The sequence below is a fragment of the Bubalus bubalis genome, chromosome 3 (genome assembly GCF_019923935.1).
Source record: "Bubalus bubalis isolate 160015118507 breed Murrah chromosome 3, NDDB_SH_1, whole genome shotgun sequence".
NCBI classification, from domain to species: domain Eukaryota; kingdom Metazoa; phylum Chordata; class Mammalia; order Artiodactyla; family Bovidae; genus Bubalus; species Bubalus bubalis.
In genome coordinates, this window is record NC_059159.1 from 122909378 (window position 1) to 122930068 (window position 20691).

Consider the following 20691-nt stretch of genomic DNA (forward strand, 5'->3'; position numbering starts at 1 on the left):
CAGTAACATGTCGCTACATACATTTATTTATTTTACAATGAGCAAGTACTCCTTCCTGTTTTAAAAGGGGTTAGGAAAACTGAGGGTGTTGCAAGAGATTAGACCAAGCTTCAGAGCAGAGAAACCAAGAGTTAGTGGTTCCTCCAGAGCAGCTTCCACATGGGCTCCTCCATAAAATATTCCCAAACCCCACAGTCAAAGGAAGCAATAGTTCCCTCCTCCACACCTTCAGACGTGCTGGTTCCTCCCTGGTATTTCTCTTTCCTGTTTGTTTTGTTTTGCCTTGTACGTGTATCCACATTTACCTCCCTCATCAGATTATGAGTAAGCCAAAAGCAGAGACACTAGAGCTGCAAGACCAAGCCTCGCTAAGGAACCTGAAGGAGCTGGGGTTTGGCGGAGAGGTGAGTGAGTGAATGAGAGAATGAATGAATGATAAATGGTAACCGCTCCGCTAATTGCCAGGAGCTACAGTTTGGTGTGTTTTCTCCTGCAGATAATGGTCTGGCGGTAGAGATCTCTGACCAGGAGGACAAACTAATGAAATCGCTATTTTAAGAAGATGGATCACAGCAGGGTCGGCGGAAAGGCTGGAGGCCCAGAGACTTTCTTGAAGGCTATTTGGAAAGGTCGGCTTCCAAGCTGCCTGCAAGTGCAAAAATCTATGAGTGTATTACCAGGAAGGCCATCCAGCTTTGTTTATTTTTATCCTACAAAATACAAGGTCAGAAACAACTGGAGTACTTTCCACTGAAATTATTTTTTTAATTGACACTGCTCTTTACACAAATATTAATTCATTTATTCAACAAACAGTTCTTAGGAACATTGCGCTAACCTGAAAGCAAATCATATTTTCCTTTGATGTGCATTTTAATTACAGAGATGCTTGAATTTCATTTGGACTTTATTAATAAAATGATCAGACCTCTCTGGCTCCTCTGAACCTCTGACTATCCTTCCAAACACCGAGATTCCAAAATTCTAGGTTTCTCTAGAATCTGTAACAGTGAGTCTATTTAACAAACACTGTAATCTCCAGTTGGATTTATCTTGAATCTTTCTGGAGTGTAAATAGCCTTGTTTTCCTGGGGAAGTTCCAATTTGGGTGCCGAGTTTTCTCTCTGGATTGTCATTCCCTGAAGCAGGTTCACATTTAGTCTGGACCGAGTGTGACATCGCTGCACTGGGCTGAAATGCTGAGCTGTCTCACATTCTGGACAACCTTTCCCCCACTAATGGATGGCTTATACACTGAGCTGTTATTTGGGGAAAGCCATTTCAGGCAGGCAGAACAGCGTGAGCAAAGGCCTGGAGTTTGCAACAGGCAAGGCCGGCTGGACAGCCTGAGGTCAGCCCTTTCTGGCCTACCAAAGGGGTTTCCTGCTGAGCAGGGATAGGTGTCAGAGGAGACAGGAAAGAGGGGCTGGGGCAGGTCTAAAATTCACTGGAGCCAGCAGGCAAGGAGAGGGAGCGAAGTTGACCAGGTAGAGATTGGGACGAACAGGGAAGCGTGGTTCAGGCAGGGGAAAGCCCCTTCTAAACTCTACCCACCTGTGGCCATGGGAATGTGGATTCTGGTGGACAGGCTTCCAGTTTTTCAAAAACAAAAAGGAAGTTAAACATTTTAGCCTTTATGCTAAATATCCTAGTTTAAAGGCACTTTTAAATTTAATTTTTTGACAAAGATAAATTAATATATGCGTGCTAAGTCACTTCAGTCGTGGCTGACTCTTTGTGACCCTATGGACTGTAGCCTGCCAGGTTCCTCTATCCAGGGTTCAAAAAATTAAAAACGTAGATGATATTCAGCCAAAGGTCCACTTCCTACACCCACTTCACAGACTACGCCCAAACAGGGTTATTGAGTATCCTTCCAGAATTTCTATATGCTCTGTGCTGCTGCTGCTGCTAAGTCGCTTCAGTCGTGTCCGACTGTGTGACCCCATAGACGGCAGCCCACCAGGCTCCCCCATCCCTGGGATTCTCCAGGCAAGAACACTGGAGTGGGTTGCCATTTCCTTCTCCAATGCATGAAAGGGAAAAGTGAAAGTGAAGTCGCTCAGTCCTGTCCAACTCTTTGCGACCCCGTGGACTGCAGCCTACCAGGCTCCTCCGTCCGTGGGATTTTCCATGCAAGAGTACTGGAGTGGGTATGCTGTGTACACAAATACAAATACGATTTCCCATGGCCCCTCCCCTTCTTTGCACAAAAGGTAGCATTCCGTATGCACTATTCGTGCTTTTTTTCATAATGTATCTCCAAGGCCTTCTCAATCGGGACATAAAGTGCTTCCTCCTTCCCTGCCGCTGCACAGTACTCTGTACCCATGAGCTCTTCTTTATTGAACAGTCCCCTACTCATGGACACTGGGGCTGTTCTCCTCTGATTTGTAAAATGTGAGCTCTGATGTTTTTTAAGTTTAAAAAACACTATTTGGGCTGGACCACGAGAACATAGAATGCCGGTCTGCGTCTGAGTTCACAGAACAAACACCAGCCTGTACTTTGCCAGCACCTTGGCTCTGGCTTGCCAATGGGGAAGGAAATGACTTCAATGGAGAACAGCCTCAGAGAAGTCCTGTTGAAGATTCTTTGCCTTTGAGGTAGTGAAATCCCTGTCACTAGAGGTAACCAAGTACTGATACAGAATAGATCCCAGGCCTGGGTGATGCGTCAGGGTAACCCAACCTCAAAGTTTCCAGAGTCCCTGAGGCCTGATTATGAGTTGGGCCCAACTGGCAGCAGAGAAAGAACTGAGCTATGGCCCCACCCTCTCAGCACCTAATTCACTCAGTCATTTATTGAAAGGCATCTCCCAGGGCTGTATCTTCTATCCAGATGACTTTTCCACAAATCTTCACAAGGCTTCTCCTGGCTGGGGTCTCAGATCAAATGGCACCTTTTTAGAGGCTCTACTTCATCTCCCACCCCTCTTGTCACTGCCCCTAACCGCAGTTTCCCTCTCCTGTCTTCTTTCTTCCTGTGCTATGAACTCAGACCCAGACACCAGCGCTTCTTTCACTGCCAGTATGAAATTACCTCGTATATCTTTTTTCTGTGTTTACTGTGAATTGTCTGGCTCTCACCGGCAGGTAAGCTCAGCGAGAGGAGGGACTATCCACCAAGGCCTCGATGGTACTACCAGCCAAGCCCCAAGAGATAGCCCGATATACAGTAAGTATTGATATTATGCTGCCCTTCCAAGGTAAACAACTTGGAGGAAAGCTTAATGGCTGAACACCTGGTTACGGAGTATCATGCTGTATTATATCTTTTATTGTCACTTTTCCAGCACCTTTTGGCAGCCTAGATACATGAGGCATTCTTTGTATTTTTGCTTTTATTTTTTATTATTATTTCACTTTAAGTGAAGAAATATTTAGTTGGGTCTGATTGAAGCACATAAAGGCTCATAAAACACAGGTCAAAGGAGGTGTTCCCCACAGAGAGGTCATTCAGAGCGTCGTGGCACCTCGCCAGACTTTTTGGTACAAGAGCCCGGGAACATACTAATAGCTGCGATTCATTAAGTGTTTACTTAGCCAAGCATCAGGCTAAGACTGCATGGACCATGCTCACAGGCTTCCTGCAGGGAGTATTATCTTGGGCCCCATTTTACAGATAGGGACCTTGGACATGGAGGCTAGTAACATGCCCCAGGTCAGTGAAGCTGGATTTCAAGAGCAGGCAGTCTGGCTTTGCTGCTGACATTCTCAATTTAATGCTAAAAGATTTGCCTTCTGGAAATTTAAACTGGGATTTTTTTGGTTTTAGTCCATTGAACCACATATTGGCAGCAGGCTGTGGAAGCCATGGCCTTGGATGAACCCCAGTTCCAGCTCTAACTCACTGGATGTGGCCTTGAGCAGGTCACCTCTGCCCTCTGGCCCTGGGTCTCTCCAGCCGTGAAGTGAGCAGTTGCCCTGCAGGACCCTCCCACCTGCACATCTGTGGTCGGGATGTTTGTTCTGAAGGAGACTAGAAAAAGCCAATACTGGGTCGCAGACCCTCCAGATCCCCTTTCCTGCCCACACACACTCATATGGCCCCTTAGTAGCTCTCAAATCTTTTCCATTCACTCTCCTTATATCCTCACAATGGCCTTTGTGGCAGGTGGGCCAGGAATTGTCATCCCCGTTTCATAGATAGGAAAACTGAGGCTCAAAGAGGACAATCTATTTGCTGAAGGATAGGACAGTTAGGTTTGATCCCTGGGTGGCGAAGACCCCTGGAGGGGGAAATGATAACCACTCCAGTATTCTTGCCTGGGAAATCCCATGGACAGAGGAGCCTGGTGGGCTACAGTCTATGGAACTGCAAAAGAATCGGACACAGTTCAGTGACTAAACAATAACAGTCAAGGACAGTCAGATAGTAAAGTCCAGGCTTAAACCCAGGCTGACTCCTGGGTCTAGGTGCTATTTCCTCAGCCCTCAGCTTCTGTTTACAGGAGAAAGGCAGAAAGGACTTACAATCCTTTCTTTCAAGTACCAAGTTTGGGATACTGGGGGTCTAAACATTGAGCCTGGGGGATACCAGCAAATCAGAGCTGGTGGTTTCGTGATTTGGAGCATCTGTCTGACTTTGTGCGTGCTCATCCACCAGTCCCTGTATGGTCTCTGCTACTTAGAGGGGATGCGTCAAGGGAAGCCCCAGACCCTAGGACCTGGGTCATTCACCAGGCAGGTGTTTCTCAAAGTTGTTTAACCAGAAGACACCTCTCTCAGTCTCATCCTGCCATTCCAACCACAGATGCAAAGCGATGGTCCTCAGGGGAAGGTGCCAGCAAGGACGTAGGCTGGCCCCATTCCTTTGTTCTCTCAGGCAGTGAGGAAACACTGCCGGGTCCTTTGCTGGCGTCCACCCGCTGTCCTCCCTGGCAGGTAGGGACGGCGGCTGTTCTGTCATCAAGCCTGTGACCCAAGGACACACCTGTAGATAACTAGCCCCAATCAGGACCCAAACTGCTGACGATGCAGGAATGGGCAGGTCATGTCACTGCTTTGCAAATGGTGAGCCGTTTCTGAAACGTGGCCCCAGCTGGTGGAGCAGTTTAACTTAATATTTTATACGGCATAAAATGATGGAGAGACATGGACTCCTTCTCTAATGAGATCGTTCCTGGGTGGCCTGGAGTGTGAGGACTTGAGTGAAGGAGAACAGAGTCCACCCACCTCCTAGATCCCAGGCTGGCCATCCAGCTGAGCACCCACTGCACTCTGGGCCTTGTGAGGAGGGGAGAAGGGGAGGGTGAGGCTGGAAGACTCAGCTCTTCCCCGAGGAGCTCAGAACTGTCAACACATCCACGAGGGCAGGTGGAATTAAATTAACACCATGTGGTGACATGGAGTCCCACCCTAACAGCTTTCAGGGGCATTCCTTCCAGGTGTTCTAACAGCTCTCGGTGGGGTCGTCAACTTCCCCCTAGAGGGTGTTTTGAAAATTTGTGGGGGCTTTTATCCGCTTGACAGGCATGATTGATTTGGTGTGGAACAGTCCCACACAATGAAGAATCTGCATTTCATTCCGCACGATTGTCCTGTCCTGCCCAACATACATGGAGGTGAGAAATCTGCTTATAATTATTTAAATCTAGAATGGAACTTCATTTACATATAAATGTGGACTTGCAGTTTCCATGGTCTTAATATACACTGAATTTTCTAGGAATGCAACTACCGTGTAAATCGAGTAAAGCTCGTACTTTGTTTTACTTGGAACTTTGCCAAGAGTTCCTCACCTATTTGTAAATTCCTGCTCACAGTATGTCAGACACAGTAAGTCTGTGTTCAGGTTTGTTGCTGAGTTCACGGTGATTCTGTGCACCGAGCAAGCCCTGGGCTACTCCTTTATGTCTTGCAGTTTAGACATGCAAGAGTATTTACTTATCAAAGTACATAGCAATTAATTGAAAGCAATTTCAGTTGTTTCTCCTTTATCTAATTAGTTCAGTTCAGTCGCTCAGTTGTGTCCAACTCTTTGCGATCCCATGGACTGCAGCACGCCAGGCTTTCCTGTCCATCACCAACTGCTGGCGCTTGCTCAAACTCATGTCCATCAAGTTGGTGATGCCATCCAATCATCTCATCCTCTATCGTCCCCTCCTCCTCCTGCCTTCAATCTTTCCCAGAATCAGGGTCTTTTCCAATGAGTCAGCTCTTAGCATCTGGTAGCCAAAGTATTGGAGCTTCACCTTCAGCATCTGTCCTTCCAATGAATATTCAGGACTGATTTCCTTTAGGATGGACTGGTTTGATCTCCTTGCAGTCCACAGGACTCTCAAGAGTCTTCTCCAACACCACAGTTCAAAAGAATCAATTCTTTGGCACTCAGACTTCTTATGGTCCAACTGTCACATCCTTTATCTAATTGTTGAGCATTATTTTTATTTTATTTGAAATTACTTGTGAAGATAGGCTATATTTTTTATGAACTTAATTTCAGGAGAGTAAAGGGGCACCATGAATATCTGCTACCGTCAGGGGACACCGGGTGGGACTGAGCAGAGAACCCCGGTTTCAGCACAGCACTACAGTGCCCCATTGAGCAGGAGAAGGGGCCGAGCAGCGTCCCCTCCAATCATCATACATAGGCATCTGCTCTGCATACGTGTGTCCATGCCTCTGTGTGTGTGTCCTTTATATTTTTTCACTAATGGGATCATACTAAACACATTATTCTGCAAAATTGTTTATTTACTTAAACGTATATCTTGAACACATTCATGTCAGCACAGATAGCTCTACTTAATTCTTTTTAATGTTGCAGAGTAGTTTATTGTGTGAAGGAGCCATAATTTATTAACCACCTCCTAGTGATAAACACTGAGTTTTTTCCATTTGTTTTTCATGATAAACAACTCTGTCATTATTATATAGATTTAGGCATCACTGTGTATCTGTGTGAAAATATCTGTGAAATAAAGTTCTTAAAGTGAATATAAAAGTTCTGGATTAGATGGCAGGTATGTCTACTTAAAATTTTGAAAGTTATTGACAAGTTTCTTTCCAAAAAACACTGCACTGATTTATATGCCTATAACAGTGTATGAAAATATCTGTTTCCGAAACCTCTCCAGTTGGGCCTCAAGAAACATTTCAGTCTTTGATAAGCTGATAGGTTTTATTAGAGTCTCATGTTTATTTTAATTTGTAGCTTTAAAATTATGAATACAGTGCATATCTTCTTATATGCCATGGGACATCTGCATTTTTCCTGTTCATTTGCTTTACCCATTTTTTTCTATTGATTTTTTTCTCTTTTGTTTCTAAAAACCTCTTAATATATATTAAGGAAATTAGCTTTTTTGTCACCTGTGTTTCACTTAAAATTTTTTTATTCTTTGTCTTTTGAATGTTTTTACATACATATGAAACATTTATATTTTAAGCAGTAATTTATATGATTTTTCTTTGTCTTTTGTATTTGGAACAAATTTTAAAAGGCCTTTCCCACTCTAAGGTTATTAAAATATTCCCCTTGTGTTTTTTTTCCTAGCTTTATTATGGCCTCATTCTTTCAATTTAAAGTTTTGATCAACTTGAAATTTATTCTGATATAGAGAGTGAGGTATGGATCCAACAGGCCAATCGTCCCAACACCGTTAACTGAATGATTTATATTTCCTCTACTGATATGAAATGCTGTATCTATAAACACCCAGAGTTAGACATGACTGAGCACATGGTGCAGTGACAAATGATCTGAGCTCTGTATGCTTTTCCATTTGTCTATTTGCTTCATTTTCAGTTAGTAATTTTAATTGTTGTAACTTTATCATAAAATTTTAAAATCTGCTGTTTCATTCACTTTATTTCAGAATTTTTCTAGCTACCCTTGAGTGTTTGTTTGTCTAATAATTAGTGTCATTTTGGCAAGTCTTAAGTTCTGTTGGCATTTTGATTGAAAATGCTTTGAATTAATAGAATAGGGGAACTGACATCTTTATGGTGTTGAGTCTTCCTATCTAAGAACCAGCTGTAGCTCTCCATTTATTTATTTTTTTAAATATTTATTTATTTAGGCTGCACCGGGTCTTAGTTGCAGCATGCAGGACCTTCTACCTTTGTTGTGGTAAGTGGGATCTAGTTCCCTGACCAGGGATTGAACCCAAGCTCCCTGTATTGGGAGCAAAGAGTCTTAGTCACTGAACCACCAGGGAAGTCCCTCCATTTACTCTTTTATACCCTTTCAGATCAGATCAGATCAGTCGCTCAGTCCTGTCTGACTCTTTGCGACCCCATGAATCGCAGCGCTCCAGGCCTCCCTGTCCATCACCAACTCCCGTCCATTGAGTCAGTGATGCCATCCAGCCATCTCATCCTCTGTCATCCCCTTTTCCTCCTGTCCCCAATCCCTCCCAGCATCAGGGTCTTTTCCAATGAGTCAACTCTTCACATGAGGTGGCCAAAGTACTGGAGTTTCAGCTTTAGCATCATTCCTTCCAAAGAAATCCCAGGGCTGATCTCCTTCACAATGGACTGGTTGGATCTCCTTGCAGTCCAAGGGACTCTCAAGAGTCTTCTCCAACACCACAGTTCAAAAGCATCAATTCTTCGGCGCTCAGCCTTCTTCACAGTCCAACTCTCACATCCATACATGACCACAGGAAAAACCATAGCCTTGACTAGCTGGACCTTTGTTGGCAAAGTAATGTCTCTGCTTTTGAATATGCTATCTACGTTGGTCATAACTTTCCTTCCAAGGAGTAACTGTCTTTTCATTTCATGGCTGCAGTCACCATCTGTAGTGATTTTGGAGCCCAGAAAAATAAAGTCTGACACTGTTTCCACTGTTTCCCCATCTATTTCCCATGAAGTGGTGGGACCGGATGCCATGATCTTCGTTTTCTGAATGTTGAGTTTTAAGCCAACTTTTTCACTCTCCTCTTTCACTTTCATCAAGAGGCTTTTGAGTTCCTCTTCACTTTCTGCCATAAGGGTGGTGTCATCTGCATATCTGAGGTGATTGATATTTTTCCCGGCAATCTTGATTCCAGCTTGTGTTTCTTCCAGTCCAGCGTTTCTCATGATGTACTCTGCATAGAAGTTAAATAAACAGGGTGACAATATACAGCCTTGATGAACTCCTTTTCCTATTTGGAATCAGTCTGTTGTTCCATGTTCAGTTCTAACTGTTGCTTCCTGACCTGCATACAAATTTCTCAAGAGGCAGATCAGGTGGTCTGGTATTCCCATCTCTTTCAGAATTTTCCACAGTTGATTGTGATCCACACAGTCAAAGTCTTTGGCATAGTCAATAAAACAGAAATAGATGTTTTTCTGGAACTCTCTTGCTTTTTCTATGATCCAGCAGAGGTTGGCAATTTGATCTCTGGTTCCTCTGCCTTTTCTAAAACCAGCTCGAACATCAGGAAGTTCACGGTTCACATATTGCTGAAGCCTGGCTTGGAGAATTTTGAGCATTACTTTACTAGTGTGTGAGATGAGTGCAATTGTGCGGTAGTTTGAGCATTCTTTGGCATTGCCTTTCTTTGGGATTGGAATGAAAACTGACCTTTTCCAGTCCTGTGGCCACTGCTGAGTTTTCCAAATTTGCTGGCATATTGAGTGCAGCACTTTCACAGCATCATCTTTCAGGATTTGGAATAGCTCAACTGGAATTCCATCACCTCCACTAGCTTTGTTCGTAGTGACGCTTTCTAAGGCCCACTTGACTTCACATTCCAGGATGTCTGGCTCTAGGTCAGTGATCACACCATCGTGATTATCTGGGTCGTGAAGATCTTTTTTGTACAGTTCTTCTGTGTATTCTTGCCATCTCTTCTTAATATCTTCTGCTTCTGTTAGGTCCATACCATTTCTTTTAGTGGAGTTTTAATGTTAAGTTTATTCCTCAGCATTCTTTTTTTCTTTTTTTTATTTTAGTGCTGTTGTTAATGTTTTCCCCTATTTTATTTTTCTAGCTAGCTATTGTTTACTTACAAGAGAGCTAATGGTTATAAATTATAATGGTATAATATAATATATATAATATATAATAGCTAATGGTATAAATATAATGGTATAAATTATAATGGTATAATTTATAATGTCATACTATTGTATATGTGTTATATATTTATAATTAGAATAATTTTAATAGTTCAACATTAGGTGTAATTCTGACTTAGGTATGGAGATATTTATATTTGTATTCATTTTCTGCTCTATGATGTGACTTTAAAATAGACAGATCAAAATACAAACAAATCTTTGGTCAAGGGTTTAACCTAAAGACTCAGCTCACATCCAGACTGGTGTTCTGCAGACCCTGAACAGCTAAAGCACCCAGCTAGCTTTTAGCACTGACTTTCCGCATCAAGGGTTTTCAACTCAAATTCCTTTCCAGATTAGGCTTGTAAGATAATGAGAAAGCAGGTGGGTGGAGGCCCTGTCTTGAGGGGCTGCTGCCACGTACCCTCCACCTTCCATGACCATGTAGGAATACCACCCAGTGTGGCCAGATCTTCTGATTTTTCAAAAGAGCCAGAGATACAGATTAAAAAATTTTTAATGTTGACTCAAATTTATAAAAAGTCCTACGTGGGCCCAACTAACCATATATGTTTTCAGATATGGTTCTAATCTGTGGGTTAGGTTAGCCCTTTGGGCAACTGACCACCAGTTTGCCACATCAATAGATAAGAGTCTCAGAAATACAACCACAGTCTCAACGTTTACTGGATTACTTTCCATCTAAATAGGCTTGTGCAGATGGTAGAATATGTCTTCATGTGATTTGCCTAAACCCATGAACCCCAGACCCAATAACAAACCCTCCATCTGCAGAGCAGGCCCCTCAGGGATCTCATGTGATCCTCACAAGGGCCCTAAGAGACCAGGACCAAAGTCACAGCAAGGAAGTGAGGGCGCTAGGATTAGCCCCAGGTCATCTGTGTGGTAGAGTCGCCGACTGTACCCGTAGGGCCTTCAATTTTATCTCTGCTGCTCACTAGCTGTGATTTCTGGCAAGCTACTTAATTGCCCCAGGCCTTTTAAGAAATGGATCTGATATAATAGTACCCACCTCCCAGGGCTCCTCCAAGGGTAAAATGAGTTCACCTTACAGAGTGTCTGGAACTCCATAACTACTAGATAAAGTGACTTACTATTATTATTAACTAGTCCAGGCCTCTCTCTACTTTATCACCCCTACCTATCCAATTATTTGTACTCCTTTGAAAAGAATAAGGACCCAGGAGACTGTGAAGGCTGGCTCTACCTCTCTCCCTTCCCCTTTATACTTCCTCTCCCTGAGAGATCTTGTCACAGACCCTCATGACCCCAAGGGGGAGGATTCATGGGACACCTGTGATGTTAGTAAAAGAATGAACCTCAGTTCATTCTGACTGAGGTTCTCCATAGATCCTTGCTCCATTACTGACACTCCATCCCTTGCAGGCTCAGTTGCCCTCCAGGCTCTGGCCCCATTTCAGGCAGACAGGGGACCAAGTCACTCTTGCCTCTTAACTGATCTCCACATGGTACCCGGATCTGCAAAAAGAGCCCTGGCTACTCTCACCTGAGCCCCATAAGCTCCAGTCTCAGAGCTGGGCCTGCCCTGCCTAGGAGCCTCCATGAAGCTGGTAGACAGCCTGCTTCACCCAGCTCTTTCCCTAAAGTTCTAACCCAGATCCAGCCCTGATGCAACCACAGCCCACTCACATTTCTAAGAACCCCTTGTCTCTGTCACTGCTTCCTGTGTCTCGTGTACCAGCCTACAGGGACATCCCACTACCTTAGGCTCTCATTCAAGTGCCCCCAGCCCCCCACTGTCTGTTCAATACCCAAGACTGCCTCTTGCCTTTTCAGTCAGACATCTTCCCGGAGCTGGTGCTGTCTATCCATATCAACCCGGTGCTGCTGGAGTAGGGCGGGGTGTCTGCCTGTTCCACCCTTCTGGTCCAGCCCCTTACCTAGCGGCGAGCCTGATGTGACCAGCCACCTCACAAGGAGTAATAATCATGCCGTATTGGGAGCTTGTGTGCGCTAGACCAGAGTCTAAGCAGCTTATGTGTTTGCAGCATTTAATTCTCACAGCAACACTGTGGGGTGGGTGCTAGCACCATTTTACAGATGCAAAAACCATCTGTAAGGCCAGAATTCTTATTTAACTTCCTCAAGAATACGCAGCTACCACAAGTTCAAGTCCAGCAGCATGCCTCCAGTGCCCACACGCTTCATCTTCACACTGCAGCTCAAGCAACTAGTCTTTGAGAAAGGTAGTCTAAACCTCCTGTCCTTCTTGACTCCACCTGGAAACCTGAAACTCCTGGCAGCGATCTACCAGGAATCCCACTCACCCTGTAGGCTGAGGCTCACCAGGACTGCCTTTCTCCCAGACAGCTAAATCCCAGCCATTCTGAACACTTCAGTCCCAGTCCCAGGGGCCCCAAAATCACCCAGCCCCTTGATGCGAGGCTTCCCTGCTCCATCCAGCCCCAGCCCACTGCCCATTTGCTAACTGCTCTCCTCTGGCTCTACCAGAGCATCTACAGCCATGTCTCAATCCCTCAACCTGTTCCAGAACCTCATAACCTCAATGGCCCCTGTCAAGCCCCAAAGCACCAAGAAGCCATTTTCGTCATCACATATGTTCTCTCTCTCTCCCTGCCACTCACCCCTTGCCCCACCACACCCCAGGTGCCCTCACCTGTCACAATGGGATAGGACTGTGGCCCAGGCACACTGCTCCCGATGTCAGCGGGGGTGGGACTGGTCAGGTTGGCCTTCATGTCATCCAGCCCTCCTGCCAGCGAGGCCATGGTGGAATAATCGGCAGTCTGAAAGAGGAAACAAGACAGATGTCTCAACACAGAGGTTCCAAAGCACTCCAGCCAAATATCACTGCCACGTTTTGGACTCAGCCAGCTAGCCCATACCAGCACCAAGGCTCCCGGGGGGCTCATGGATCCCCAGTATTGAGAGGACACATTCAGCTCGACAGACCAAGACAGGTGTCCAGAATCAGGACGTCTCCCCAAGTGAGGAGGTGGACAAGATTCAGTGCAGCTTCACGAGAATTCAAACCTTGCTTCTTTATGGCTGCAGGTTCCCTTCCCTCAGCCCCAGCCAGCCAGGGACAACCAACCTCCTCTATGCAAGGAGGAAGGCATCTATAACCAAGGCAGAATCATGAATCTTGTAGCCAAGAGGCTGGAAAGGGAAGTTTCTCATTTCTGTGCTCTTAAACCGCAAGTGTAGAATCACAAAAACGAGGGTTAAAGGGAATTTGGGTCATCAACTAGTTGAAACCCTCATTTCACAGAGTAGGAAACTGAGACCCAAGGGGAGGAGGGCTTTGCCGAGGGTCAACAGGCGATGGTTCACCATAAACTCTCACCCCCAAACCATCATATCAAAGCAAATGTTTTTGAATTCTGGAAGCATGTAAACACCAGTATGCTGAAAACTGATTTACCAAGTCCACTCCAATCACGTACACTTGGCCCATGAGTCATGCTCTTTTCCTTAAGCCATTGCATGAAACCAGAGCTTGTGATGTGTCATTTCCTTGGCACCGCCGTCAGAATGGTCTCTGGAAAGGTTGTGAAGCTGCCGACATGGGTCTTCCCACTCCAGGAAAAACTACAGCAGGAGTGACAGGGCTCTCCCTCCTGTTCCCCACTTCAATCCCAGGCCTATCTTCAGGTAAAGACATTATTCGCAGATACCCAAGCCAGAGTATTTGGCTGTGCCAAGCTCTGGTGCAGGGAGTCTCCTCCATCACCCTGGCATTGCCAATGGATGATGCCTTTCTGTCTGTCCAGGGTTACGTCCTTAATGGACAAGGACAAGGAAACAAGAAGTCTTCTGAAAGGAGTTTGCAAGCTTTCTGGGTAGGGTGATGAGGAACTGGGAGGGAAACCAGAGGAATCACTGGGCAAGTGGCAGGCAGAGGGGACGAAGACTCAGGCACATCCCTGGTGCTTTTCTCTGCAAATGAATTATAAAGTAGTTCCAGGGCAGCTCAAATGCTGAGCACGGTGGGTGGCAGCTGTGCATCCAGGAGGTACTGCAGGCCCAGGCACCCTGAGATGAGTTCTTGCCCAGAGCTCCCGGGACTTTGCATCTGTCTCCAACAGAGGCTGGTTCTGCAATGTGCAGAGAAGAGCATGGGCCCAGAGCCAGCCCAGGGGCTTCTACAGGAGAAGGACAAGATGGTGACAGGCGTCCCTGACATCAGGAATCACTATAAAGCTGCAGTAATTAAGACAGTATGGGACTGGCACAGGCATGGATAAATCGACCACTGAAACAGAATTGAGTCCAGAAACTGATCTGTGCATGTATGGAACCTTGATATATGAGAGAGGTGATGTACAAATCAGCAGGGAAGGATGAGACTCTAATAAACAGTGCAGGGGAACCAGTTATCCATTCAGAAACAAGGAGGGAAAAAAGAAATTGGATCTTTACTTTACACCAGACACAAAAATCAATTCTGGGTGGATTAGAGACCTAAATGTGAAAGGCAAAAGCATCTAACATGGTCCAGACTTGGGAACAAGTCTGCCCTTCATAGAAAAGAAAATGTATGCCCCTGGGATGCTCACACAGAGCTCCTGGTCACTGTGAGGACAGTAGTGATTCCTGGCCAACCTGCTGCCTTGCTTCAGTGCCTCTTCCTCCAGGAAGTCCTTTCTGACTACCGCTCCCCAGGAAGCAGGAGTCCAGAGTGGCACCAGGACAATAAGAACCATAATATTCACAACTGTGTCAAAGCTCACACTTATCAATCGCTTGCTCTATGCCAGGAGCTTTTATCTTTGTTATCCCATTTAATCCTCACACTTACCCCCATGTAGTAGGGTCTACATTAGTCCTATGGTACAGATGAAGAAACTGAGACTTCTAACGTAGGAGGAAAGTGTTTGCCTAATGTCATACAGCTTCTAGATGCCAGAGCCAGGATGCAAACCTGGGTCCATCTGACTCCAAAATCTTGACAATTACCCTAAGGATTTTCATACTGTGTCCTAACCCTTCAACAGATAGGAAATCAATGTGCTAGTACTAACCTTTACGATGGAAAACAGAGTCGACTAGAACAGAAGAGTCTCTCACATAGAAAAAGTAAATCCTGCTTCATCATTCTTTGTTTCTTTGTAAGTGGATATGTGTGTACTAGGTAGAGAGGACAATATATTTCTGGCTGTAGGTCTCACCCAGCAGTCTTCATTTCAGGCAGCGGAAGCTATTGAGAAAAGGTCACTGTCTAGACTTTATCCAGCACAGAATGGGACTTGTTCATGCATTAGCCTTCTAATTTGCTTAAAAAATTAGGATGTAAAGTTCATTGGAGGCCCTCCTTCAGTGTATTACCATGTGCAAAACCAGGAGGTCAAATTGTCTCTGTGAGGGTCTCTGGGGTTTATGAGACCCTGGGATGGGGACAGCGCCTATCACCTCCCTAGGTTCCTGTGTCCTAGTAGAGGTCTGAGCATAGTGCATGCTTAGTGTTTACTGAGCTTTTTTTGTGTGTGCAAGATGGCATGTGAGGACCAAACATACTCTCTGCCCTTCATCGACAGATCTCAAGGGAAAAGACACGTGGTCCTGAAGCTCCATCCAACAAGGACAAAGGCACAGAGCCATTCATTGACATGGCACAGGAAGTGGTAAGGAAATGTTTCTTGGGCAAGCTGCTATTTATCCTGGACCTGAGCAATCCCTGACCCCCAAGCTGAGTAGAGCTGAAAGAAAGCTCAGAGGTGAGATGGGAGTGATCCAAAAACAAGGCACGTGTCGATAGTTGCAGGAGGAAGAGGTCCAGATGAAAAAGTAGACAAGCTGGGATTCGACTCTGAAGAGCCTGCACAGTGAACACTTGGATGAACAAATGAATGAGTGACCCTTATCCTCAGGAGAGCCAGGCAGTATCTTGGCTAAGAGTAGCACCCCTGTGCCCCTCCCCACCCCACTACCAGGTCTGCCCTCTTCCTAGACTCCAGGCTGGGCAGCTGCGTCCACAGGGAAAGCCTCTATTTCCCAAGGAATCATAGCCAACCCAGGTTTAAGACGGAGGATGGCCAATCCTGCCTCTTAACATATTTAATATCCACATGGAAGAGGCTTTTTGTTATTTGATTCTGTTTTAGTCAGTAAATTCAGTATCAAGGTTTGTTCAGTCACTTCAGCAATTGGGTTTGAATCATCTCTTCCAGATACAAAATCTTCAACTTGTGTAAGACATGCAGTGGGAGATCCAAAAATCCAGTTTCTCAAGCACCAGTGGTTGCCAGAAGGTACAATGAACTTCCCTAAAGAGCTGGGGCTGAGAAGGCAGCTGGATTCACAAATCCTGCTGTCACTGCCCTTTGCCACGCATGCCTCCCACACCTCTTGCTCATAGGGCTTGAGCCCAGTCTCTCTCCTTTGGTGGGGTTCTATAGCTCCTGCTCTGCTCCTGCATGAGCCAGGGGATGCTGTCATTTCATTTGCTTTGTAATTATGCCCCAATTTCTCACCATTCTCTGTCCCACTGAGCCGCCTGTGATTTTTTGAGGCAACTGCCTTCTCCCCCATCTCCTGGGGTCCCTGGACCCTCGCTCCACTGGCTGCTCCTCAGTCACTCCAGGAACTGTCTTACCTCTGCCTGGAAGGTGCACCTCATTCAGCCACTTAAACTGACAAGACCCAGTTCAAATGTCATCTCCTTGGTGCAGCCATTCCTGGACCCCACATTCCTACAAAGAAATCATGATTCCCTTGTCTATGTTTCCATAATCGGTGTCATTTTGCACAGACCTCTATCATACTTCCCACCATGTATAATGGCTGTTTGTCTATCTCCCTCCAGGTTGCCTTGAGAGCACAGAGCAGGAAATAGCCTGAGAGCCCCCTAAGCGTTTGTTGAATGAATGAATGAATGCATGATTCAGGAGCATGACATTCACCACAAAATCCAAACGTTAACTGTAGGGGAAAAAAAAAAACAAACTGTAGAGGGTTTGAACAAGAGCTCAAAATGATATGCTAACCTCCCACCTCTACCCCTCATCAAGTCAGGTGACCAGAAGACAATGTCCTTGTCTACCATGAGGTGTAGTCCCTGAGGAAGTGATTTCATTGTTCTGGGACAGAATATCTGGCATTCAACACTGATTAGAGGCAATAAAAGAAAACAACCAAACAAAGTACTTAAAAAAAAAATCTTCTAGAGACACTCCCATTAGAACATTCAAATTCCATGTCAATGTCTTCTACAATTCATTACCCACCCATCCTCCCTACACACACAAAAAAATTACTACAGGGACATTGGAAACCCTACATATCCTTCTTTGCCTTGGTTGCCAGGAAGCTTAGTCAAATTCAGAGCTTAGACATCACAAATGTATCATTGCTGGCACCTTGTAGAATGATCTTAGCCTTTCCTCTGCATAATTTCTGAACTTTTTCAGCCTTAGCTAACGTAGATATAGGTCATTGTTTATTTTGCAGGATACTTCAAGTCCTTTTTGAAAGTGGAGGCTGGGAGAGGTAGAAAGAATGACAGAAAAAGAAAGATGGGAGGGACGATCAGGAGAGAGAAAGACAAGAAAAGAGGGAACCCATGACTGGTGCCTCTTTTCCTGGTAACAGTGGCATCTATTTCCACATCTCATAGTTATTTAGAAAGCCAAGGGCTGAACAGTGGGGCTGTGTTGGTGCACCTATGCCCTTGGGTGTACCAGCAGCCCCCACCTCCTCCCTCCACTGGCTGTCAAGCCACCAACATCTGCAGGCAACAGTTGTGTTCCATGTTCCTACTTTTACAAGTGTTTGGAGTTCTTTTTGTGGATTTTGTGCTTCTGTTCCCTTCCCATTAGGGCTCCTTGGTTCTGTTCTTGACTATGAACCAGGAAAGAAAATAAACTGAGGTCAGCAAGTCACAGGTCCATATAGTTAAAGTTACGGTTTTTCCAATAGTCATGTGAGAGTTAGACCATAAAGAAGGCTGAGCACCAAAGATTTGATACTGTTGAACTGTGGTGCCAGGAGACTCTTCAGAGTCCCTTGGACTGCAAGAAAATCAAACCAGTCAATCCTAAAAGAAATCAACCCTGAATATTCATTGGAAGGACTGATGCTGATGCTCCAATACTTTGGCCACCTCATGCGAAGAGCTGACTCACTGGAAAAGACCCTGATGCTGGGAAAGATTGAGGGCAGGAGGAGAAGGGAGTGACAGAGGATGGGATGGTTGGATGGCATCACTGACTCAATGAACGTGAGTTTAAGCAAACTCCAGGAGATAGTGAAGGACAGGGAAGCCTGGCGTGTTAAAGTCCACAGGGCTACAAAGAGTCAGACATGCTTTAGAGACTGAATAACAACAACGGCAAGTCCCAGAGGGTCCACTCCAACGGAGCCAATTGGGGTAAAAGCTTCTCTGCCTACTTACATGAAAAGATGTTCAACGTCGCTCATTATTAGAGAAATGCAAATCAAAACTACAATCAGACATCACCTCACACCAGTTAGAATGGCCATCATCAAAAATCTATAAACAATAAATGCTGGAGAAGGTATAAAGAGAAGGGGAACCTCCTACACTGTTGGGAATGTAAATTGGTATGGCCACTGTGAAGAACAGTATGGAGGTTCCTTAAAAAACTAAAAATAGAGTTACCCTATGACCCAGCAATCTCCCTCCTGGGCATGTATCTGGAGAAAAAGTTTGAAAGGGTACATGCCTCCTAGTGTTTGTTGCAGCACTGTTTACAACAGCCAAGACATAGAAGCAATCTAAGTGTCTATCGACAAACAAATGAATAAAGAGGATGTCGTATGTACATACAATGGAATATTATTCAGCCATTAAAAAGAACAAAATAATGCCATTTGCAGCCACACGAGTGGACCTACCAATTGTCACACTGAGTGTAGTAAGTCAGACAGAGAAAGATAAATACTGTATATCACTTATGTGTGGAATCTGAAAAACTGATACAAATGAATTTATTCACAAAACAGAAACAGACTCACAGATTTAGAGAACGAATTTATGGTCACCAAGGTGGGAAGGGTGGGGTGGAAGGATAGATTGGGAGTTTGAGATTGACATGTACACATTGCTATATTTAAAATGCATAACCAACAAGGACCCACCCTATCCTTGAGCACAGGGAATTCCACTCAATATAATGTAACAACCTAAATGGGAAAAGAACTTGAAAAAGAATAAATACATGTATATGTATGACTGAATAACTCTGCTGTACACCTGAAATTAACACAATATTTTTTTTTTATCAGAAAAGTCTCTCTTCGTGTGACTTAATTTATTTTTTTAAACCTTTTCTTTTGATGGACAGGGAAGCCTGGCATGCTGCAGTCCATGGGGTCACAAAGAGTCGGACATGACTGAGCGACTGAACTGAACTGAACTGATTTTGCATTGGTATATAGTCAATAACACAACACTGTTAATCAACTATACATTAATATAAAATAAAAAGTTAAAAAAGGATAGGCAATCATTTGTCAAGCATGGTTTAAATGAGTGGGTTCCACATTTTTAGTATTTGCATCTTGATTGATAAAATATCTATTGAGGAAAAAAAAACAAACTTCTCCACCTACTGCCACAGACCCCTAGGAGGCCTCAAGTTCAAGTCCCACCAGGTATGCACCAGGTATGCACCTCCTCTCAGATACCATGCTCCAAATGACAGTCTTGCACTCTCAAATGTCTGAGCCAGAAGGATGTTCAGGGTTATCTTTTCTAACCTGGAAAAACTGATTGTGGGAGGGGAATGGACTTCCTTAGCTAATTTTTATCTGCATAAAATAAAGCCATTGATCCCATAGTAGAAAGAACAGTGAACTAGGAGCAATAACACAGGGTTCCTGCCCCAGCCCTGCCTCTGTCTCACCTGTGTGACCTCAGGCAAGCTGGGCCAGTTCTCTGAGACTTATTTTCCTCATTAATGAGATTTAAATCTAGCCCTCTGCCGCCTGCCTGCCGAGGCGACTGTGAAGATCCGAAGGATAAGGAAAGGGGCCGCACTTCGGACACTAGGCAGCAGGGAATGCCATGGACTCGTAGCAGGGACTCGAGGCGGCACGCGCCCCAGGGAGGTGTGTGCTTGGTGTCACTTGGGTCCCTAGGAAATTACCTGGAAAAGGACTGCCTGGGGCTGCACCAAGTATTGTCTCATCAGCACGGGGCACCACTGCCATAGCATGGAGGAGAAAAGAAACACAGACACGTGAGAAGGAGGGCAGCACGAAGCAGGGCAGTGCAGGGGGGCAGGCTGTGGGGCTGCTGCCTCAGCTGGCCACCTGGGCCACCACAAGGCTTCCCCATCACCTGCTGAGTCCTCCAGGTTCACCGCTGGGCGTGAGGCAGCCCTTGGGAGATGGGCCAGAGCCAGGCCAACCAGTCCCCCACTTGAGGGACCAGACACCTGCTCAACTACGCACCTACCCAGAGGAGGACGGAAGCTGGAGTAGGGGAGGTGAGTCCCCAGGGCCCGGCCTGATGACAGGCAGGAGTGCGGCTGAGAAACCCGCCAGTTCTGCGGACAGGAGGACCGGAGGACAGGGCTCACGTCTGCCACAGGCAAGGTTCGTGCATTGCGGAGCCAGGCCAGGCACCTCAATTCTCGGCTCCTTCTCTCATCTTCAATGTGGGGATACATGACCTACCACACAGGGTTATGACCAGGCATACAGGAAGTGATAAGAATGTCAACTC

The 20691-nt window shown here is 45.4% G+C and overlaps 1 protein-coding gene across 4 annotated transcripts in view; it reads right to left on the bottom strand.

Moving 5' to 3' along the window:
• PAX5 (paired box 5) overlaps positions 1-20691 on the bottom strand; it is a 182793-nt gene that overhangs the window by 62246 nt on the left and 99856 nt on the right. For 3 of the 4 annotated variants that reach the window (XM_025281736.3, XM_044940045.2, XM_025281737.3), the window contains exons 7-8: positions 20111-20167; positions 12658-12787 (exon numbers count right to left, since the gene is read on the bottom strand). In XM_025281736.3, coding sequence (XP_025137521.1) covers positions 12658-12787; positions 20111-20167 — 187 coding nt within the window. The remainder of the gene's footprint in view (positions 1-12657; positions 12788-20110; positions 20168-20691) is intronic. The other variant, XM_006063498.4, reaches the window with a different exon arrangement.